At 36.0% G+C, this 24,882-nt stretch overlaps 3 protein-coding genes across 3 annotated transcripts in view; all 3 read right to left on the bottom strand.

Annotated features, from left to right (window-relative positions):
- Positions 1 to 4,366: 4,366 nt before the first annotated feature.
- On the bottom strand, positions 4,367 to 22,024 carry LOC101897784 (uncharacterized). The gene is made up of 3 exons (XM_059126431.1): positions 20,880 to 22,024; positions 5,036 to 6,979; positions 4,367 to 4,690 (listed from the first exon to the last, which is right to left on the bottom strand). Exons 2-3 carry the CDS (start codon positions 6,639 to 6,641, stop codon positions 4,461 to 4,463), a joined length of 1,836 nt encoding a protein of 611 aa, XP_058982414.1. The 5' UTR covers positions 6,642 to 6,979; positions 20,880 to 22,024; the 3' UTR covers positions 4,367 to 4,460.
- Positions 6,904 to 12,549, bottom strand: LOC101897947 (lipase 3). The gene is made up of 4 exons (XM_020040056.2): positions 12,327 to 12,549; positions 11,548 to 12,270; positions 11,021 to 11,451; positions 6,904 to 6,979 (listed from the first exon to the last, which is right to left on the bottom strand). Exons 1-4 carry the CDS (start codon positions 12,402 to 12,404, stop codon positions 6,904 to 6,906), a joined length of 1,308 nt encoding a protein of 435 aa, XP_019895615.2. The 5' UTR covers positions 12,405 to 12,549.
- Positions 17,163 to 24,882, bottom strand: part of LOC131804048 (uncharacterized) — a 27,201-nt gene continuing 19,481 nt past the window's right edge. Inside the window, exons 2-3 of the mRNA XM_059126320.1 lie at positions 20,880 to 22,028; positions 17,163 to 17,272 (exon numbers count right to left, since the gene is read on the bottom strand). Coding sequence (XP_058982303.1) covers positions 17,163 to 17,272; positions 20,880 to 22,028 — 1,259 coding nt within the window. The remainder of the gene's footprint in view (positions 17,273 to 20,879; positions 22,029 to 24,882) is intronic.

Here is a 24,882-nt window from a genome sequence, read left to right as displayed (position 1 = left end):
AATATCGACACTGCTCTAATATTCATTTGAGGATACCTACATAGCTGATGTGTTTTAATTATTCTATTCGGAAATTGCAGACCCCTTGCTACCCAATAAATATAAAACAAGTTTCGAATTATTATTTTTTTTTGTAAATTTTATTTATTTGTTGTATTTATAATAATGACTTATTTTGTTTGTTTGTGTGTAAGAATTAGTTTATGTCTTTTTTTCTTGTTTACAATTTTGTGATAAGTTCCCCAAACTATTTTATTTTTATTTTTTGATGATATGAGGTAACAATTAAATATTATATTTTTTTAGAAGATTTTCTCATTTAATTTTAGTATTTAAATACTTTAACATAAATAATTACAAATTTTCATATTTTTTTTCAAAATATTAACTTATGAAATATTTGTCATTTCTTACAAATTTTAACCATAACTACAGACTAAGCGACTCGATCGTTTGCTATGCAAAATATATTTAAAAATAAAAAATAAGTAATAATAAATGATCTTAACAAATTACAATAAAATAATGTGAAATTCGTGTTAGTTTGTTTTGTATTTTCTATAATTGTATTTGTTTTTATTTTATTTATCAAAAAAATTGTACATTTCATCAATAATTAAATTCGAGCTTATTTTAATGAATGTTTTTGCTTCTACTTCTTGTAAATGTCTAAGAGTTGTCGTTAATACTTCTTCGTTATCGGTTATGCGGCTATTTTGTAATTTTGAAATTTTTAGAAAATTTCCAAAAATTACATTACGAAATGTTTTTCCCTACTAAAAATGGGACTTAGTCATTTGGTCGTTTCAAAGATTTGTTTTTGTATTTAGTTATTACAAATCCTACATTTTGTATTTTTCAAGAAGAGAGGATTTTTTGTTAATAAAATTTTATATTGTATTGGCAGTGTTTGCAAACGTCATGTCAATATGTTTTGTAAAGATTTAAAAAGGGTCATAGATGAATGGAAAGAGAACCACAGTTATTTTATTATATCACCGAGCTTTTGTTGCCAACAATCTAAAATGTCCCTAGTTAATAAGCATGGATTTTTTGGAGCTATTCCAGAATTCCGAGGCCGGGAAAACTTTTGAATACTCTCTAACATTTGGAACTAATTTGGCAATTTTGAAAAATATAACATCCGTTAAAAAATCTGTTAAAATCTTAAAAATACCGAATGTAGCCGTTATATTAGGGTCTATACGACGATGGGATCTGCATATGCAACTTTTGTCATAAGCCATTACAATATTCAAATGCGAAATTTGAAAAAAAATCGGTGAATAATGCCGGTAAAATCAGCAAAATATCGAATATCGGGGGGTACAGTTATATGGGGGCTATACGAAGACATGGACCTGCACAGACAATTTTCGGTCTTAGGCCGTAGCTTCCATTACGAATTTCAAATGCCAACTTTGAAACAATTCCGATGAATAATATCGCTAAAATCATCAAAATACCGAATATCGGGAGGTACCATGACGTACCAAAACGTGGACCTGCACGGACAATTTTCTGTCATAGGCTGTAGTATCCATTACGAACTTCAAATACCAAATTTGAAACAATTCCGTTGAATAATGTCACTAAAATCATCAAAATACCGGGAGGTACCGTTATATGGGGGCTATACGAAGACGTGGACCTGTACAGACAATTTTCTGTTTTAGGCTGTAGTGTCCATTACGAACTTCAAATGCCAAATTTAAAACGATTCCGGTGAATAATGTCGCTAAAATCAGCAAAATACCGAATATCGGGAGGTATCGTTATATGGGGGCTGTACGAAGACGTGGACCTGCACGTACAATTTTCTGTCTTAGGCTGTAGTATCCATTAGGAACTTCAAATACCAATTTTGAAGCAATTCCGTTGAATAATGTCATTAATATCATCAAAATACCGAGTATTGGGAGGTACTGTTATATGGGGGCTATACGAAGACCTGGACCTGCACAGACAATTTTCTGTCTTAGGCTGTAGTATCCATTACGAACTTCAAATGCCAAATTTGTAACAATTCCGGTGAATAATGTAGCTAAAATCATCAAAATACCGAATATCGGAAGGTGCCGTTATATGGGGGCTATGCGAAGACGTGAACCAGCACAGACACTTTTCTGTCATAAGCTGTAGTATCCATGACGAGCTTCAAATACCAAATTTAAAACAATTTCGGTGAATAATGTAGCTAAAATCAGCAACAAACCGAATATCGGGAGGTACCATTATATGAGGGATATACGAAGACCTGTACCTGCACAGGCAATTTTCTGTCATAGGCTGTAGTATCCATTACGAACTTCAAATACCAAATTTGAAACAATTCCGGTGAATAATGTCCCTAACATCATCAAAATACCGAATATCGGGAGGTACAGTTATATGGGGGCTACACCAAAACGTTGACCTATATAGCCCATTTTCAATACCAAAAGTCCTGCAGACCAAACGTACATTTGAGTAACATTTTATCAACCTACTTCAATTCGTTCGGAAGCTAGAGTGATTTCCACGGACGGACAGAATTTTAGAATTTTATGCTGATGAAGAATATGTATACTTTTTGGGGTCTATAATGTATATTTCGAGGTGTTACAGGCGGTATGACAAACTCAATATACCCTCCATACTACGGTGGAGGGCATACCAATACTTTCTGTCGGAGGGTTTTCTACCCATTAAGAAACTAAAATAGTAATGTTCAGGAAAATCGAATGGAAAATCGCTAAACCTTTGCATTATCTAAAATCAGGAAGGGTCTTTAAATAAGGGCTGTACCAAAACTTGGACCTATATTTGATTTCTTTATATTTGGCTGGAAAACCACAAGTGGCTATCGTTTGAGCACTCCAGCATTTAAATGTAAATAAATCTTTTGTGTCTCGTACCATCGCTCGTTACCGTGATACTGAAGAAGAAAAGAAGAAAACAGCAACAACAGAAGAAATGGTTTGAAAAGTAAAGAAGCTACTTGAAAGAAACCCGCATACCAGTAGCCGAAAAATGACTCGTGAGCTGAACATATCGAAATATTCCATTCGGCAAATATTGAAAAATGAGCTCGGGGTAAAGCCATTGAAATTCCAAAAAGTGCAAGAACTTACACAACAACAGAAAGAAAATAGACTCAAAAGAGCTAAAGAGTAACTTCGCTTGGCCGAAAGTGGTAAACTGTCGATTTTGTTTTTTTCTGATGAGAAACATTTGTTGTCCAGCAGTTTGTAAACAAACAAAATGGAAATGTACACCTTCGGTTGGCCACTAGAACTCAAGCGCCGGCCATGGTGATGGTGTGGGCCGCCATAACAGCCGATGGTCGCTCTCCGCTCTTATTAATCAACCGTGGCATCAGAATAAACACCGAATATTATCACGAAAATATTCTGGAGGGAGTATTAAAGCATTGGACACACAAACATTTTGGTCGCAGACCTTGGACATTCCAACAGGACTCAGTACCATCGCACTCAGCACGCGCCACCCAAGAATGGTTACAAAATGAGGTTCCTCTCTTCATTTCCAGCGCACAATGGCCACCAAAATCTCCGGATACCAATCCGTTGGAATATTGTGTCTGGAGTATTTTGGAAAGCAAGGTTGGCACTAAAAAATACCAATGCGTCGATCACCTCAAGCAAGAGCTTCGCCGGGAAAGCGCCTAAATTCCGCAGACCAGCATTCGGGCCGCGTGTGACAGTTTCATTGGCCGTTTGAAGGCCATAATTCGTGCCAAGGGTGACCAATTCGAATAAATCTAAACTTTTTCTAAAATTTGATGGTTTTTCCGACATTTTTTGCTTTCATTTAATAAATTAAAAAAAAAAATGTTAAAATTATGGCGTTAGACTTTGTGGCAGTTTTTTTGTATCACCCTGTATATAGATATATGGTGTCTGTAGCCTCAAGTCTAAGGGTATATTTATTAAGACAAGCTTTGAAGACTGTAAGTTGCACAAAAAGGTTTTTCCCACGCCGATTTTTGGAATTTCCAATGATTTGGTGCCAATTTCCAACTATATCCGTGATATTTTGGTTTCTCATATTTGGTTTCTCTCTTTTAGTTCTCCCAAAAAATATACAAGAATTCCCATATAACGGAACTTTGTTATTTTAAGGTGGAGGGTATACAAATTTTAATTCAGATGAGCTAAAGCCCTTTTTACTCGTTTTTAATATTATGTGGAGCGCCTGAAAGTATGCTGTAAAAGCAAAAAGTCACTTTACATATGACTCGAAGAAAATGGCTAAACGGGCCTTAGGCTGGATGTTCTAAGCCGAGATGTCCCCTCCTGTCTTTCTATTACACTCCTTCTGTCTCCTTTTCTTTCTCTCTCTCTCTCTCTCTCTCTTCCTGTCTCCTTCTTTCATTCTATCTTTCTCTTTTTCATTCATCTATGATCCATGGATAAATTTCTTTCCATTTTAACTACCTTTCCATCTCCGATTGCCATTTACAGAAAACCATGACCGGCCACCTCAGCCGGTATATAACCCTGACGACCATCACGTGTCCTCACATAGAACCACTGCCGGTGATCTTTGGTCTCACGACATTCACACAGCGTAACAATATCACCTTTTTGCAATGTCAAACCCCCATCACCGGTTGAGTAATCTGTGGTTATGGCCACCAGTGTCTGACGCTGGCCGCAATGGGCCGAGGAACGGCGTATTGCATTCAGTATGGAACGTGGAGCAACCGTAGTGGTGGTGGTGGCGGTGACGGCGGTGTTGGCCATCAATGAGCCATTTGATTGATTGTTGATGTGATGTAATGGGGCTGCTGGAGTTGTGGCTGCGGAGTGCTGTTGAAGTTGTTGTTGCTGCTGCTTGGCTGCTGTGGTTATTACCAATGGTGGATGTAGTTGCAGTTGGTTGGGACTATACGATGTGACAGTTATGGTTGCTGCGGTGGCGGTGGCGGCGGCGACTGTGTTGTTGTGTGGCAACCCTGTTGTTGTTGCTGTTGTGTTTTTGAGGTTATTGCAATTATTTGCCAACAACATAGCCGTTGTTGTCGCTCCATTCGTTGCTGTTACTTGGGCCTGCTTCATATCTTTGGGATGTAAATGCTGGCCATTGTGACCATTGGTGATGAAGGTACGCGTGATGTAGGTCTTCTGTACCGGCAAATGATGGACATGTTGTTTTTGCATTGATTTTTGTTGTTGTTGTTGTAGAGTAACATATTCATCATTGAGTTGATGATAATGGTTCGATGATGTGGCCGATGCTGCCGAGGAATGATTTCGAATAATTTTCAGTTGGGCATAGGATGTCTTCTCTGTCAGCTTGGGTTGGGAAGCTGCCCTCAAATAGAGTTTATCCACCTGTTGCTCTCCATAAATGGAGGAGGTGTTGCCATTTAAACAATCGGTATTGTCGGTGTTCACCGAGATCACAGTCACCGTATCGGCATTATCTGTCAATTGACTTTTTAGATGTGGCGTCCTGGCCCCTTCACTGCGGCTGCGGGTACCTCCCACTCTCAAATGGATTTCCTTTTCCGAATCGGTCATATTACCACAGGGTTTGGGGAAAACATCGCCACTGGTTTCCCAGCAGGCTTTGGGTTTGGTATGCGTCGTCTCACTTTTCCCCTCCTTCCGGGCCTCGGCCGGCAGAATACCCAGCGGCAAACAGGTGTTGTAGTTGACATAACCCTCCTCGCCATGGGGCGTCTGGACATAGAGCCAATTTTGATTTTTGAACACAGCATTTATGACCATGCCCAGGGGCAGAGAGACCTCTGTCTGATAGCCACCGGGCCGGGTTTGATAGAGCACACATGAGGTAGACAGGACCATGGGTATGTTGGCCGGTGAGGCCAGTGAACATTTGGTCAGAAACTCATCGACATTCTTAATGTCATACCCAAACTTGGGAGGACGATTACGTTCCTTGCGTTTGCGATGACGATGCCGCCGGGGATTGCCTTCCGAGGCAGCAATGAGACTAGGTTCAGAGTAGGATCCTGATTTTAGGGAGACTTTTGGCTCCTTTTTTACTGGCAACAGCCCGCCGACGCCCCCGTTTAGGTGATTTGTGGCAGCCTGGGTCTCGGCCCGAAATTGGGCCATCTTGGCTGCCAATTTCTTGCGTATCTCATTACGTTTCTTAACCAAGGCCAAGGCTTCAGTGGAGGCAGCAAATCCATCCGGCAGCCGCTGGGGCGTACACACAAACAACAAATCTTTGGATGGTGGTTTGGCATTGCTATCATCTCGATGATATTCCAGCAGATTTTGATTGCTAAAAAACTTCTGGGAGGCCAATGCCGTTGAGGCATTGGTGTAACTGGTCGGTGTGGTGGCATAGCCATTAAGGGGTTCCACATTCTCTGTGGCCGATTTCTTCAGGCGATATCGTTTCTTTTCCACCACCACTGTGGTTTGATTTTGATTGACTTCGAGATTGGGCAGACCCTTACCATTGACCTGATTGTTATTTGTGAGGCGAGCTGGATCCTGGCTCTTTACCTTATTCTCCTTGTCATTGTCGTTGTTGTGTTTCTTTGTTGGCGAGTCCTTTTGATTTGGTGTCTGTTGTTGTGGCTGCTGCTGTTGTTGCTGTTCTCTCAATACCCATGTAAGTGATATCCTTGGCCGGCGTATACTTAAATTTTGACCCATTTCCTGTTGTTGTTGTAATCTTTGGTTTTCTTCTGCTGTTGTTTCACGATTTGTTGCTCTCGATAAGTTTTGTTGTTGTTGTTGCTGTTGTGGTCCATTCAGTCTATTCGTTGTCTCGTAAATAATTTGATTAGTTGCTTGACTTCGTTGATATGGTATTTCCACATAATCGGATGAAGAAGTATCATCATCGTCGTCCACGTCGTGGCTGATATTTCGTCCGTGTGGTGCTGGTGAATCGGTGAAACTTCCTACTGTGGAATCACTTGTCTGCTGTTGTTGCTGCTGTTGCAGTAAAATCAATGAACAGGCATTCAACAAGTCGGGACAATAGGCATCTGAAATGGGAAGGGGAAAATGGAAGAATATTTTAATCATTTTTTTTTATTTGAAACTACTACCGCTACTTTGTTTACGAAAAGTCCACCCTAAAATTTAAGATTTGTCCCAACAATTCGTGATTGGCCATTTTAGTACCCAAATGGCAAATTCTACAATTTTTTTAACAAAACTTCATACATTGTACTAAATATTCAGAATTTTAAGGTCTTTGTATAGCATTCAAGGTTATTTTTATTTTTACACCAAAAACTTTCATTTCCATTTTACCGAAGAGGATATTGATTACATAGTGGACCATTACATAGTGGACCCATATCCATTTTTTCCGTCCAAAACTAGAAACCAACTGTTACCTCAGTATCGATTTTCTGAATATAAGGTCTATCCCCTCACTAAATGTAGTAATTAGTAGTACTTTTCGTACAATTATAGTAGATCACCTCCATAACTCAATTCCAGATAACACATGGATAACAAATTTCAGATTCCATCTCAATCGCTTCACCCAATACGCAATTTAGTTACATGTGGTACTTTTCGTACAATAAGAGTACACATTTCGAAAACCATCTCTGTCTCTCAATTCCAGATACCAACAGAGACCTCAAAATGAAATTTAAGTATTCCAGCCCTATCCCTACATATAATACAAAATTTTGTATAATTTATATTTTTTCGTACAATTATAGTACACATTTCCCAAACCACTTCCACATCTTAACCACAGAAATCAACTATGAAATGTATTAATTTCAACTCTTTTCCTTCACCAATATCAAATTTAGTACTTATCGTACAATTATAGTGTACACATTTCCAAAACAAACTCCAAAACTCAATTCTAGATACCAACAGAGATCTAAATATCAAAATTCAGGATGCCAGCTCAATTCCTTCACACAATACCAAATTTAGTACTATTTAGTACTTTTCGTACAATTATAGTACACATTTCCAAAACCACATTCATATTTCAATCTCTGATACCGACAGAGACTTCAATATTAAATTTGAGGTTTCCAGCTCAATCCCTTCACCCAATACCCAATTTAGTACCATTTAGTACTTTTCGTACAAATATAGGCCCCATTTCGAAACCACCACCAAATCTCAAACACAGACACCATTAGTAATCAAAATATAAAATTTCAGAATTTTATATCTATCCCTTTACCCAATACCAAATGAAGTACCATTCGGTACTTTTCGTACAATTATAGTACACATTTTCAAAATGCTCTCCATATCTCAATTCCAGATACCAACAGACACCTCAATATCAAATTTCGGGATACAAGCCCTTTCCTTTCACTCAATCTAAAATGTAGTACCATTTCGTACTTTTCGTATAAATATAGTACCCATTTCTAAACCACTACCAAATCCCAAATACAGATGACATCAGTAATCTAAATATTAAATTTCATAATTTTATATCTATCCATTTACTAAATACCCAATTTAGTGTGGTACTAAATTTTACTTTTTGTACAATTATAGTACATATTTCCGAAACCAGCTCCATTTGTCTAGGCTACACATTAATAGCGAACTTAGTATCAAATTTTCACCCAATACCAAATATTATACTATTTAGTACTTTTCGTGAACTTCTAGTATAAATTTCCAAAACCACCTATTTATCGCAAACCTACCACCAGCAGGGACCTCAATACAAAATGTAGTAATTCTAGCTTCAACCGTTTACCCTAAACCAAATTTAGTACCATTTAGTACATTTCGCCCTCTTAGCACACATTTCCCAATCCACCTTCATATATCAAAATTACTTTCCAACCCTGATTCTCATAGAAAAAATTAAGTTCTTAGCTCTATCCGTTCACCATTTTAAAAACTTAGTAAAATTTAAGAACATTATCTTAATTTAAAGTTCAAATTTCCAAGAACTCTTTGGTACATATATCCTGCACTCCATCATTTAAAATTTCAGAATTCCAGCTCCATCAGTTCATCCAATTTTTACCAAATTTAGTACCATTTAGTACACATAAGTACGAATTTACAAAGCTTCCTACATACCCAAATCCTAATCCTCCCACAGAAGCCCAACTCTAAATTTCAGGACTCCAACCCTATTGGTTCACCCAAATACAAATTATACTTTATTTAGTACGGTTTAGTATATTAAAGGACAAACTTAAAAAACCACCTACATATCCCAATCCGAGACTCCGAAAGTTACCTCATTTTCAATTTTCAGGATACCAACTCTATTGGTTTTATCCAAATCCAAATTGTACAAAATTTAGTACAATTAAGTACGAATTGTTATAACTACCTACGTCATAAGTCTAATCGAAATTTTTATTTTTAAATTTCGGATAACAACTCCCCACCGGTTCAACCAAAATTTAAATTTTACCAAATTTAGTACAATTTAGTACACATAAGTACGAATTTCCAAAACTACCTGCATACCTCAGTCTTACAATGCAATAGTAATCTTATTTTCAAATTTTCAGGACTCCAACTCTTTTGACTTTTCAAATATTGGAATTGTACCAAGTTTAGTACCATTTGGTATACATAAGTACGAATTTCCAAAACTACCTACATTCCTCAGTCCTAGAATGCAATAGTAACCTTATTTCTAATTTTCAGAATTCCAGCCTTGATTTGCATTCCAAATATTCCACATTTTTTTAGCTCATGATGCGGAATGTAGTACATTTTAGTACCTTTGGACACTTATGGTGCGATTTCCTTTTGGTACATCTACCATAGATTCCATCAGTCACACTCATTCCGAATTTAAGAGATCTAGCTCTACTGCTTCCTCAAATACAAAGGGCACCATATTTATTACTTTTCAATACTATTCGAATCGTTCTAGTACGAATTACAAAAAATCCTGCCTTATCTGACGCCTTCGGAGAAGAGTAACCCTCACCCAAAATTTCATGATTCTAGTTTTAGCCGTTTCGTCTGGGCGTTGATGAATCGTTAAGTCAGCCAGTCAATCAATTACTTCACTTTTTTCGCAAGTTATGACAGATATGAAAATTGGAAATTGTGCCCTTTGTGGGTGAGGTACCAGAATGGGGTTGGCAGATGTATATAATCTTCACAACAGAACTTGCGTTAGCAAAAATATTTGGATATGTGAAATTTGAAGAGGGTTGGATGCTTATTTCGCTTTCTTTGAGCGTTTTGTTTTTTCAAAATCTTAAACACTATGTGGGGGAGTTACCATCGTAATAACATATCTTGTGTTGACGGAAATATTGAGATGTATCAAGTCTGAATGGAATCGGACGATATTTTCGCGTTTTATGAGCTTCATAGATACTCAAAATTTTGACCCTTTGTGGGGCAGGTACTTGAAGGAGTGGTCAATAAAAATGTTGTGATGATAATTTGAAAATAACCGGATGTTTATTTTGGATTTCATGATCGTTTTGGTTACTCAAAACTTTGACCCTTTGGGAGGGAGGTACCAGAATGAATGTTTCGATCCCTAACATCTTCATAACAGATCTTGCGTTGATGGAAATGTTGAGATGTGCGAAGTCTGAATGGAATCGAAAGTAAATTTCGTGTTTTATGAGCTTCATGAATATTCAAAATGTTGACCCTTTGTATGGGAGCTACCAGAATGAATCTACCCATATATTCCATCTTGGATTGATAAAAATATTGTGGTGTATTGTGGACACTTACATAACATTTTATATAACATTGACCTAGTACTGACGCAAATATTTGGATTTGCAAAGTTGGAGCATAATCGGATTACCCTTTCTCTTTCAGGGCAAGAAACTATTTTCTTTAAAAATGTTGACATTTTGTGTGGGAAGTACCAGAAGGAGTGGACCGGCGCATCAGCCAGACTGACAGAGAGACGGACGGACGAACATCGCTAGATCGACTCCAAATGTCCTGAAACGGGATTGGTCCAAAGAGACCTAGGATATAAAACCGTTATTTAAATGAGGCGCGTTTTGGCCGTGTCAAATTATCTCTAGCCATATGGCTGAGGGTATAAAAAGAAAACAAAATTTGAAATGTTTTAAAACGCTTTATTTCTAAAATTATTACACAAACTGCCGTTAAAGGACCTGCCTTCGTACTGTTGCATTTTATCGACGACACAATCGTTGATGGAGGTTTTAACATTTTTCGCCAAAATAAAATCCCAATGATTATATTTTTCAAAATTTAGACGATGCAGCGACAATTGATTTCCCATAATTTTGTAGAGGTGACGTATATCCTCGATGGTGGCCAAATAGTCATTGTCGCTGAAATACATTTCAATGGGCATTTGGAGTTTGATTCTTTTCAAATCGTAGGCGGGTGGTTCCAATTGACCATATTTTTGTTTATTTTCATTGGGACCGAAATCAAAGGACCTAAATTGGCAAGAGTTGACCAATTGGAGGAAGTGTAAGGTCAGGCGCGGTGAGGTTCCCGCCGGGTAGGTGGAGAAAAAGTCCGCGAGGAGGGTCTGTAAAGGAAGGGAAATTTTTATTATTCATTATCATTATTTATAAATTTAATAATAATAGTAATAATTAGAAATTATAATAAATTCCAAACTCACCTGATTCACATAGGGCGAATCGCGGCCGACCATACTCTGTAAATAATTGGCACAGGTATTGGAATTATGCCGACAAATCCCAGGCAAAACGGAACGCATTAAATCACTCAAAGCATTTCCCTGCATGGCGCCGAAAATACTCGACAAAACTCCGGGTCTACCGAAAATCGGAGCCAATAGCGTCGGCAAGCGAGATCTGATGTGACACAAGAATACTCCAGGACCCAACATTTGGGCAGTTTTGATTTTCTCCGCATATTTGGGTTTCGTCGACATTGTTATCATAAAAATCCTGGTGCCCATTGAGAATCCAATGTAATGGAGTTTCTTTTGATTAGTCCTCGAGAGGATATAATCAATTTTTGCGGGTATATCGTAACGGCCAATTTCATCCCATGAGAAATTCATAAATTCCCGGGAGGAGGGCGAGAGTGTCTGATGTTGACGTGAGTACAAATTTCCTCGAATATTGGCCAGCCAGACATCATAGCCGGCATTGGCCAGCAGGAAGGGTAGACCATCATTGGGACCATTGAGTACCCACATATCCGAGGAACATTCGGTGCCATGCATCAATAAAACGGCAGGTCTGGGTAGAATTTCATTTTCCTGGGATTCTCTTAATGGGGAGTGAGGTATGCGAAACATGGTCAGCAGATAGCCATCTTTGGTAGTTACCGTGTGATTCTCACAGAGATAGCCATGCTCCGTTACGCGATCACACTGTCAAAGAAAAAAACGAAATTATAACCCATTTTTTTCAATAATTCGTTACTCACCGTGTTCTTGGCAATCCGTGGCTTTATTAGCTGTAGAATGATCACACCCAGCAGAATTAAAATAATACGCGTCTTCATGTTGTTATTGACAATTTAAAACAACAACAACAAATTGTCATTTGAAAATTTCCGATATTCGAACCGTTGACCGACCGATCACAAACCAAAAATTCAAATCCCCTCTTTGCCAGTTGCTTTAGTTTTGTTTTGGCCAAAACATGCTGAGACCATGTGAAGCGGCCATTGAAGCGGCCTGAACGACTGACTAGTTGTTTGGACCAACAACAAAACATAACAACCGGTTTTTTTTGGGAGGTAATAACAAAAACAACAAGACTCATCAAATTTACTTCCGACTTTATGAACATTAACACCGTAAGACGTCTAGCGTGCAGTGCATGGAAAACCACCAAACCCAAACATCCAACCAGCCTCTTGTGTTTATGCTTAGTTGTTGTTTTTGCAGGCACATGTGAATCAATTTCACTAGTCAACAAAATATTTTTGTGCTGAGTAGTGAACTACATACCTATTTAAAAAAATAGTTTGTTGCTTTTTTTGAGGTCAACGTTTGGAACTGGGACAGCTCACTTTTATTTCATTGCAAAACGTTCGACAGTACAACTTGGAACTTGGTTTGAGACTGGTTTGAAAATAATTAATTATGTAAAATTCTATTGTTTACATTGTCGTGAGATTGAAATACAATAAACCAACGCTTAAAGAATTATCAATGAAAAGGTGGTGGCGCCCAACGTAAAAATGAAAAAAATTAAATTAAAATTAATTTTATTTTTTTCTAGTTCTTCAAGTGCTGAAACCCCTTAAATATAAAAAAATATCGGCCTGTAACGTTTCAAGGGGCCAATACCGAGAAATGGGTATAGAGTTTTTTAGAGATTTTTGTTGCAAGGTTTCCTTTAGCCAAGGAACCGAAATTTACAAATTTATGGGTGAGACTATGCTACGGATAAATACAAAAATTTGTGTTTTTTTATCTGAATACCGAAAATATGAAGTGGCGCCCAACGTCAAAAATAAAAAAAATATATTATTATTTTAATTTTTTAAATTTTTTACGACAAAAAACCCTAACCAACGCGATGTAGTTTGAAGAAAATATTATCAGTCGTTCCGGCGACAGATACATAATTTGGGTCCACGTCCATTTATATATGAATATTCATGGAAAGAAGGCAGAAAATAGTCTTAATGGAATGCACATTATTAAAGGAAGTGGTTTTTGAAAAAAAGCAGTAAATTCGCCGGGCCGAACATTGAATACCCTCCACAATTTGGTACAAATTTGGCAATTTTCAAAAAAATAAAATCCGTTGAAAATTCTGTTAAAATCTTAAAAATACGGAATATAGCCGTATATTGGGGTCTATACGACGACGTGGACCTGCATAGGTAACTTTTGTCACAAGCAATGACAATATTTAAATGTGAAACTTGAAAAAAAGAATCTGTTTATAATGCAGCTAAAATCATTAAAATACCGAATATAGGAAGGACCATGGGGGTTATAAAACGTGGACCCGCACAGACAATTTTCAAATACTAAATTTGAAATAGTTCCCGTAAATAATGTCTCTAAAATTATCAAAATACCCAATATCGGGAGGTACCGTTATATGGGGGCTATACGAAGACGTGGACAAAAGTCCTGCTGACATTATATATATTTGAGTAAAATTTTATCAACCTACTTCATTTCGTTCGAATCCACAGACGGATAGACGGACGGACATCGCTAAATCGACATAGAATTTTATGCTGATCAAGAATATATATACTTTGAGGGGTCTAAAATGTATATTTCGAGGGGTTACAAACGGAATGACAAATTTAATATACCCTCCATACTATGGTGGAGGGTGTAAAAATTTTCGGACTGTAACGTTTTAAGGGGCTACACCGAAAAATGGGTATAGAGTGTTTTTTAGAGATTTTTGTTGCAAGGTTTCCTTTCGCCAAGAAACCAAAATTTACAAATTATAGGTGGAGACTATACTACGGTTTATGATGAACACAGAAATTTATGTTTTTTATCCGGAATATAATGGATTGACTTCAAAATACCAAAAATATGAGGTGGCGCCCAACGTCAAAAAATTTTATTTAAATTTTATATATTTTTTCTAAACCATTTATTTATTTTCAGGACAAAGAAAACCTAACCCACACGATGTAGTTTGAATAAAATATTATCAGTCGTTTCGGCGACAAATATATAGTCTGGGCTTATGACCATTTACAGGGTGAGATAAAAATAAACTGCAACAAAGTCAAAGGCCATAATTTTTAATTTTTTTTTGTTTTAAATTTTAAAAATGAAATTAAAAAATATCGGAAAAGTCATCAAATTTTAGAATAAGTTTAGATTTGTTCGAATTGGTCACCTTTGGGACAATTTATGGCCTTCAAACGGCCAATGAAACCGTCACACGCTGCCCAAATGTTGCTCTGCGGTATTTTGGCCCATTCCCGGCGAAGCGCTTGCCTGAGGTGATCGCCACTTTAAAATGGTAACCTTGCTTTCAAAAATAGTCCGGACACAATAGTCCAACGGATTGGTTTCCGGAGATTTTGGTAGCCATTGTGCGCTGGAAATGAAACGAGGAACATCATTTTGTAACCATTCTTGGGTGATGCGTGCTGAGTGCGATGTCGCTGAGTCCTGTAGGAATACTTAAGGTCTGCAGCCAAAATGTTTGCGTGCCCAAGGCTTTAATACACCCTCCAGAATATTTTCGCGATAATATTCGGCAGTTTTTCTGATTAATACGAGCGGAGAGCGACCATCGGCTGTTATGGCGGCCCACACCATCACCATGGCCGGCGCTTGAGTTCTGGTGGCCAACCGAAGGTGCACATTTTCAGCTGACCTCTTTGGCAATGAATCACAATCATTTTGTTTGTTTACAAACTACTGGACAACGAATGTTTTCTCATCAGAAACGGAAAACGGAAGTTCACCACTTTCGGCCAAGCGAAGCAACTCTTTAGCTCTTTTGAGTCTATTTTCAGTCTGTTGTGGTGTAAGTTCTTGCACTTTTTGGAATTTCAATGGCTTTACCCCGAGCTCTTTTTCAATATTTGCCAACGCGGGTTTAGATGAAGTCGCTTCTTTACTTTTCGAACCATTTCTGCTGATGTTGCTATTTTCTTCCGTCCACTTCCTTGGCGTCGGGCTACGCTACCAGTATCACGGTAAGGAGCGATGGTACGAGACACTAAAGATTTATTAACATTTAAATGCTGGAGTGCTCTAACGATAGCCACTTGTGTTTTTCCAGCCAAATATAAAGAAACTTTTTTTTCTGGAAAATTCTCACCAAAGTGCTTTTGTACGCTTTTAAACAATATAATGAGCTGTCACTGGAATAATTTTAACAGCTGTCGGACGAGTGGCTTAGAAATGACAACAGTCTGAAGTTATTTGAAGTTTTTTCATCTCATCCTGTATACTCAAAAGAGAGCTAGTATTTCGGAGCTCAGATTCAAGATTTTTCAAAAAGTTGAGGATACGAGAGGGAGTATACGTATATATAAGTTGGGGATATTTTCTCCTCAATTTTTTGACTGAAGTAAATTTTTTATTTTGGTCATATTAAAATATCGGCCTCATTTTCTCATAACTAACAAACAAATCAAATCTATAAATGAAAAGTCGACACATCAAGAATAAAAATTATTATACCCTCCACCATGGGTAGGAGGGTATATTAACTTTGTCATTCCGTTTGTAACACCTCTAAATATTCGTCGTAGACCCCATAAAGTATATATATTCATAATCAGCATAAAATTCTAAGACGATTTAGCGATGTCCGTCTGTCTGTCTGTCCGTCTGTCTGTCTGTCTGTCCGTCTGTCTGTCTGTCTGTCTGTTGAAATCACGATAGAGCACACATTATTTGACGTAGACCTTTGAAATTTGGCACAAGTGTGTGTATTGTCCCTAGGATGGTTGGTATTGAAAATGAGATATATCGGTCCACGTTCTGGTATAGTCCCCATATAACGGTACCTCCCGATATTCGGTATTTTGATGATTTATGCCACATTTTTTCACGGATTTATCTGAAAATTGGTATTTGTAGGTCATGACGGGTCCCTGAGCGTGTGGCAAAACATTGCATGTATAGGTCCACGTTTTGGTATAGCCCCCATGTAACGGTACCTACCGATATTCGGTATTTTGATGATTTATGCCACATTTTTTCACGGATTTGTCTGAAAATTGGTATTTGTAGGTCATGACGGGTCCCAGAGCGTGTGGCAAAACATTGCATGTATAGGTCCACGTTTTGGTATAGCCCCCATATAACGGTACCTACCGATATTCGGTATTTTGATGATTTATGCCACATTTTTTCACGGATTTGTCTGAAAATTGGTATTTGTAGGTAACAACGGGTCCCTGAGCGTGTAGCAAAACATTGCATGTATAGGTCCACGTTCTGGTATAGTCCCCATATAACGGTACCTCCCGATATTCGGTATTTTGATGATTTATGCCATATTTTTTCACTGATTTGTGTAAAAGTTGGTATTTGTGGGTCATAATGGGTCCTAGGTCGTGTGGCGAAACATTGTAATTATAGGTGCACGTGTTGGTGTAGCCCCTATATAACGGTACCTCCCGATATTCGCATTTTAATGTTTTTTGCCACATTTTTTCTAATGTTCTTTTACCCTAGGGTGGAGGGTATTAAAAGTTTGGCCCGGCCGAACTTAATGTTTTTTTACTTGTTATTTTTATTTTTTGTAATTTTCTGTCGAATAGTGTAATCTCTTTTAAACTATTAGCCATATTATGTTTTTATGATCATGATGTTTGCAGAGAAACTGGTTGTGTCAAAACAAAGCTGTTAACAGCTGATTGTGTATCAATAGCGGTAATATTGCCTAAATCGATGTATGCGTTAAACAGTGATGCTAAGTTGGCGTTTTTGAGAGAGAGAAAATAATTTCTATTTTTATACCATATATCATCGTATGGGGATATAGCCATAAGTTTGTCTATGGCGATGTCCATCCGTGGAAATAGAAATCTTTGTTCAAAAAAACAAAAACTTCATTATTGTTCTCTTATTTTATATAGCATCGCATACTAAAATTCTTCCGAATTTAAAATATTTTGGAAGTATTGAAATCATTTCACAACCAAACGGGCTGTAATTTGATGTTTCAGTTTTTAAAAGGGTACAAACTTTTCTTGCAGAAAATTTCTAAAATACGTCCAGACATTTCAAATATAGGTACACTAACATATAGCGGAAAAATATTTTTTTTTTAGTTTGATTCTCACGAAATTAATTTTCAATATCGGTCAACATTCCGATATAATTACTATATTGCGGTGCGGTAGATTTTTGATGTTTTGGAGGCTTAGTCACATTCTTTACTGGAAGTGGCTATGATTTGTTTTTTATACCCTACACCACATAGTGGTAAGGGCATTATGTCTTTGTGCATTTGTTTGTAACATGAAGAAGGACCCATAGTTACTTTTGAGGATATCCATAGAATCACTTTCTGAGTTGATTTATGCATGTCAGTCTGTATGTCCATGTATTTTTGTGAACAAAATGCATTTATTATCCGATTGAGATGAAATTTTGCACAAATCATTTGTTTGGCCCAAGGACGAACCCTCTTGAAATTGGAGGCAATCGGTAAAAATTTAGATATAGCTCCCACATATATCTTCGTCCGATTTGCCTTTTATTGTGCACCAAACGTGTAATATCAGCCCGAATAGTATGGAATCTTGGACATACAACCAAATTAGGCCTGAAAGTAAGTGTGTCAAATTTGATCGAAATCGGTTCAGATATAGCTATAGCTCCCATATATATTGTTCATCCGATTTGTTATTTTTGTTATCCGCAGCCGTAATATGCACTCTGTAACAACAATATTTGGGGAAATATATCAAATGCAGCTCAGAAATCCATTTGCCAAATTTTATCGAGATCGGTTCAGATTTGGATATAGCTCCCATATATAACTTCGCCCGATTTACATTTTATTTTGCACCAAGCGTCTAATATTAGTCCAAATGGGATGAAATTTGGCACTTACGACCGAATCCAGAAGCTAGTATGTCAAATTTGGTGAAGATCGGTTCAGATATAGCTATAGCTCCCATATATATTGTTCATCCGATTTCTAGTATTTGTTACCCACAGCCGTAATATGCACTCCGTAACAACGATTTCCAGGGAAATATATCAAATGCAGCTCAGAAATGTCTTTGCCTTTCTTTTTATCGAGATCGGCTCAGATATGGATATAGCTCCATACATATCTTTAACTGATTTCACATTAATTTTGCACCAAATGGTCAATACAAGTCCGAATTTAAAAGATACAAATGCTTCGGCATATTTAGTCCTTTGAACCTTAAATTATAATTATAATCATAGCGTGTATGATTGAATTCTCCCATAAAAACTTTTAATTGTTACGTCGAGCTCTACTAAATTAGGAAAGTGGTGTAGGGTATCAAAAAGTCGCCCAACTTTAGGACTTTCTTTACTGGTTTTAATCTAAATTAATGCTCAATATTCGGTTTTAGGAATATCATTTTTTTTAAATTAAATTGATACTAAATATTCAGGAATATCGCCAATATCACGTCAGGTCACAGATATTATTGCTTTATAAGTCCTAACCAATTTTTAAAATTTGTTTTTGGTTTTTTTTTAAGTTTCCGACTTGCTCCAAATTTGGCACATCGATGTTGTTGAAACTTCCCTCAGTGTATTATTTATATAAGAATTCGACCAGGTGCGAAAATCGAATACCTTCCACAAAAAGGGTCAAATTAATGAATAACCATAAACCTCACAAAATGCGAGATGTTTCCAAACTTCCCTTCCTTTCTTTTTCAAGAAATTTTGGAGACTATAATCATGGATTTTTTAAAGAAATTTTGGAGATTATAATCGTAGATTTTTTAACGAAATTTCGGTGACTATAATCGTGTATTTTTTAAAGAAATTTTGGAGACTAAAATTACGAAATTTTTGAAAGAAATTTTGGGACTAAAATTACGGATTTTTTTAAAGAAATTTTGGAGACTATATTCGTGGATTTTTTAATAAATTTTGGAGACTAAAATGACGAAATTTTGGAGACTAAAATGACGGATTCTTTTTAAAGAAATTTTGGAGATTATATTCTTGGATTTTTTATTAAATTATGGAGATAATAATCGTGGATTTTTTAAATAAATCGTGGATTTTTTAAAAAAATTGGAGACTATAATCTTCATTTTTTTAATAAATTATGAAGACCATAATCGTGGATTTTTCAAATAAATTTTGGAAACCATAATCGTGGATTTTTCAAATAAATTTAGGAGACTGTAACCGTGAATTTTTTAATACATTTTGGAGACCATAATCGTGGATTTTTTAAAGAAATTTTGGAGACTAAAATTACGAAATTTTTTAAAGAAATTTTGGGACTAAAATGACGGATTTTTTTAAAGAAATTTTGGAGACTATATTCGTGGATTTTTTAATAAATTTTGGAGACTAAAATGACGAAAATTTGGAGACTAAAATGACGGATTCTTTTTAAAGAAATTTTGGAGATTATATTCTTGGGTTTTTTATTAAATTATGGAGACCATAATCGTGGATTTTTAAAAAAAAATTTGGAGACTATTATCTTCATTTTTTTTAATAAATTATGGCGACCATAATCGTGGATTTTTCAAATAAATTTTGGAGACCATAATCGTGAATTTTTCAAATAAATTTTGGAGACTGTAATCGTGGATTTTTTAATACATTTTGGAGACCATAATCGTGGATTTTTTAAAGAAATTTTGGAGACCATTATCGTGGAGTTTTTATATAAATTTAAAAAAATTTTTTTGAAGACTATAATCTTGAATTTTTTAATAAATTATGAAGACCATAATCGTGAATTTTTAAATAAATTTTGGAGACTATAATCGTGAATTTTTTAAATAAATTTTGGAGACTATAATCGTGAATTTTTTAAAGAAATTTTGAAGAACATTATCGTGAATTTTTTAAAGAAATTTTGGAGACCATTATCGTGGATTTTTTATATAAATTTTGGAAGACTCTAATCGTGGATTTTTCAAATATATTATGGAGACTATATATCGTGGATTTTTTAAATAAATTTTTGAGACTATATATCGTTGATTTTTTAAAAAAAAATTGGAGACTTTATATCGTGAATTTTTTAAATAAATTTTGGAAACTATATATCGTTGATTTTTTAAAGAAAAAATTAGAGACGATAATCGTTGATTTTTTAATTATTCTTGGAGGCTGGAATCGTGGATTTTTTCAAGAATGTTCGGAGACTAAAATAGTGGATTTTTTAAATAAATTTTGGATACTATAATCGTGGATTTTTTAAAGAAATTTTGGAGACAATAATTTTTTTTTCTGGAAATTATTTTTTACTTTTACCAAAAAACAATATTTCTGAGATTCCCCAACCCTTTGAACTCATAATTGTACATTTCTTTAAAATATATCTGATAACTTACCTCTTAATTTCAATAAACGTTGCCTTCGGCGTCTTCTCTGATCCCTGGTCGTGCCGATATGGGACTGATCTTCGTTAAAATTCTCGTTGATATCACTCGAGCTCGTTGAGCTGTCAGAATCTGTGCTACTGTCGATGTTATTCGGATTCCCAACGATGGGAGAGTTCGATTGTTGCTGTTGTTGTTGTAATAAATGGAATTTACGGCGACGTTGTGTTCTACGTCTTTGATGATGATGTTCTTCCTGGGGATGATGTTGTGATGACACTGTTGCCACATTTCTCGGCGAATAGCTTTCATTGGCCAGCAATGGTTCCTGCCTGGCATGGCCATATAACGATGCGACTTCAAATGGCAATAGCTGGGCTACGCTTGAGCTATTGCATCCTCTGCTGCTTCGGCTCCTTCTTCTCGTTCTTCTTTCGTTGATATTATGTCCATTTAAGAAAACATAATCCTCATCAGCGTTGTCATCAATGCCAGGACCAAGAACTTCCGGTACTCGATAAAGCCTTAAAGGCAATGCTGGAATTTCTGGAGATGCTGCTGCTGTGGCTGCTGGTGGCGGTGGTGGTGGAAATGTCGGAAATGGATGCTGTTGCCGTTGTGTCTGTGTGTCTTGTGTTGCATTTTCAATGCGACTGCCAACAGTGGGAAGATCTCCAGGATTTATTTGCTCTTCGTCTTGCCTTTCCCAGTGACGTGGCGTATACAAAGGAGGTGGCGTCACCGACGACAATGAGTGATAATTTGGCGGTGGTGTACGACACAAAAAGGGTCGTTGTTGTATCTCTTGTCGATTTACCAACAATTCTGGGTCGTCATCATCGTTTTCGTGGACAACGTTGTTGACATCGCCATAGCCATCATCAGCATCATTGTCATTACTACTGCCATTGATGCAATTCAATGTGGCAAAACGTGGCTGACGACTCCTTGCCGTTTGCGGAACTGTCACTGACTGTGACGACGATGTTGTCCTCCTTGCTGTCGTCGATGATGTTGTTGCTGCTGTTACTGGCCCAGTGGCTGGCGGATTCTCTCCACAATGGCCACCACCACTTGAGGTTACTTCAAGCGTTGAATTATTAAGGGACGATGAAGTATTAATATAACGACGAGAATGGCGAGGATGAGAACGACTGTGTTCTGAAATTATTACAAAACACAGAAAAAATGGGAATGAATAAAAAAAACAACATTACCCGGTGAGATGGAGAACAATGGAGGATATAAAACAAAAGTTAAACTACAAGAATAATTACAAAAAACAAAGAACACACACACACACAAAAACAAGAAGGATAACAAGGAGCAAAGACAAAATATATATATTTCTCTTGGGATTATCTACGTTCAAGTGCATGGAAAACAATGAGTAGAATTAAGGTTGAAACGAATATTTTATACCCTGCATAATGTCGAAAATAGAAGTCCTTAAAGAGGTCCTTTCAAGAACCAAAAGACCAATAAGCTTGGATTTTTTTTTAAAGAATTTATTTCGAGGACCACCAGACCAAAAAAACTTGTATTTTTAAGGAATTTATTTTAACGATCAACAGACCAATAGTCTTGGTATTTTTCAAGGACCAACAGACCAATAAGCTTGGATTTTAAAAAAAAAAAAAATTTTCCAGAACCATCTGACCAATAAACTTAGATTTTTTAAAGAATATTTTTTCAAGGACCATCTGACCAATAAAGTTGGATTTTTCAAAAAATATTTTTTCCAGGACCATCTGACCAAAAATCTTGGATTTTTTAAATAATTTTTTTCAAGGACCACATCAGCAATATCAGTGGATTTTGTAAATAATTTTTTTCAAGGACCAATAGACCAATAAGCGTCGATTTTTTTAACTAATTTTTTCAAGGACCAACAGACCAATAAGCGTCGAGTTTTTAGCTAATTTTTTCAAGGACCTTCCAAGCCATAGTCGTGGATTTTTTAAATTAATTTTTTCAAGGACCTTCCAAGCAATAGTCGTGGATTTTTTAAGGAATTTATTTTAAGGACCAACAGACCAATAAGCGTGGATTTTTTAAGGAATTTATTTCAAGGACCAACAGACCAATAAGCGTGGATTTTTGAAGGAATTTATTTCAACGACCAACAGACCAATAAGCGTGGATTTTTTAAGGAATTTATTTCAAGGACCAACAGACCAATAAGCGTGGATTTTTTAAGGAATTTATTTCAAGGACCAACAGACCAATAAGCGTGGATTTTTTAAGGAATTTATTTCAAGGACCAACAGACCAATAAGCGTGGATTTTTGAAGGAATTTATTTCAAGGACCAACAGAGCAATAAGCGTGGATTTTTGAAGGAATTTATTTCAACGACCAACAGACCAATAAGCGTGGATTTTTTAAGGAATTTATTTCAACGACCAACAGACCAATAAGCGTGGATTTTTTAAGGAATTTATTTCAACGACCAACAGACCAATAAGCGTGGATTTTTTAAGGAATTTTTTTCAAGGACCAACAGTCCAATAATCGTGGATTGTTTAAATAATTTTTTTCAAGGACCAACAGACCAATAAACCTGAATTTTTTAAATAATTTTTTTCAAGGACCAACAGGCCAATAAACCTGGATTTTTTAAATAATTTTTTTCAAGGACCAACAGACCAATAAACGTGGATTTTTTAAATATTTTTTTTCAAGGACCACATCAGCAACAAACGTGGATTTTTTAAATATTTTTTTTCAAGGACCACATCAGCAACAAACGTGGATTTTTTAAATATTTTTTTTCAAGGACCACATCAGCAACAAACGTGGATTTTTTAAATATTTTTTTTCAAGGACCACATCAGCAACAAGCGTGGATTTTTTAAATATTTTTTTTTCAAGGACCACATCAGCAACAAACGTGGATTTTTTAAATATTTTTTTTCAAGGACCACATCAGCAACAAACGTGGATTTTTTAAATATTTTTTTTCAAGGACCACATCAGCAACAAACGTGGATTTTTTAAATATTTTTTTTCAAGGACCACATCAGCAACAAACGTGGATTTTTTAAATATTTTTTTTCAAGGACCACATCAGCAACAAACGTGGATTTTTTAAATATTTTTTTTCAAGGACCACATCAGCAACAAACGTGGATTTTTTAAATATTTTTTTTCAAGGATAATTTTTTTTTTTCAGTACAAACAGGCCAATAAGCTTGGATTTTTTAAATAATTTTCAGGGACCAACAGACCAATAAACGTGGATTTATTGAATATTATTTTTTTACAAAGACCCATAGATCAATAAACGTGAATTTTTTTAATATTTTTTTAAAGGACCAACAGACCAATAAACGTTGATTTTTTAAAGAATATTGTTTGAAGGACCAACACACCAATAAGTTTGGATTTTTTAAATATTTTTTTTCAAGGACCAACAGACCAATAAACCTGGATTTTTTAAATATTTTTTTTTTCAAGGACCACGTCAGCAATAAACTTGGATTTTTTAAATAATTTTTTTCAAGGATTTTTTAAAGAATATTGTTTGAAGGACCAACACACCAAATAATCTGGATTTTTTAAATAATTTTTTTCAAGGACCACATCAGCAATAAACGTTGAGTTTTTAAAAAATATTTTCTCAAGGATCAGCAGACTAATAAATCTGGATTTTTTAAATAATTGATCTCAAGGACCAACAGACCAATAAACCTGGATTTTTCAAGGAATTTATTTCAAGGACCAACAGACTGAAATTCGTGGATTTTTTAAGGAATTTATTTCAAGGACCAACAGACCAATAAGCGTGGATTTTTAATGGAATATTTTTTGAAGGACCATATTTTTTTAAGGACCAGCATCAGGCGTGAATTTTTTAATTTTTTTCAAGGTCCTTCCAAGCTTCAGACGTGGATTTTTTAAGGAATTTATTTTAAGGACCATCTGGCCAATAAACGTGAATCTTTTAAAGAATATTTTTCGAAGGACCATCTGACCCATGAACCTGGTTTTTTTAAAGAATATTTTTTCAAGGA

This window comes from Musca domestica, unplaced genomic scaffold (genome assembly GCF_030504385.1).
Source record: "Musca domestica strain aabys unplaced genomic scaffold, Musca_domestica.polishedcontigs.V.1.1 38, whole genome shotgun sequence".
Lineage (NCBI taxonomy): Eukaryota > Metazoa > Arthropoda > Insecta > Diptera > Muscidae > Musca > Musca domestica.
Note: the sequence above shows the minus strand (reverse complement) of the source record. Positions and strands in the feature narration are given on the sequence as shown.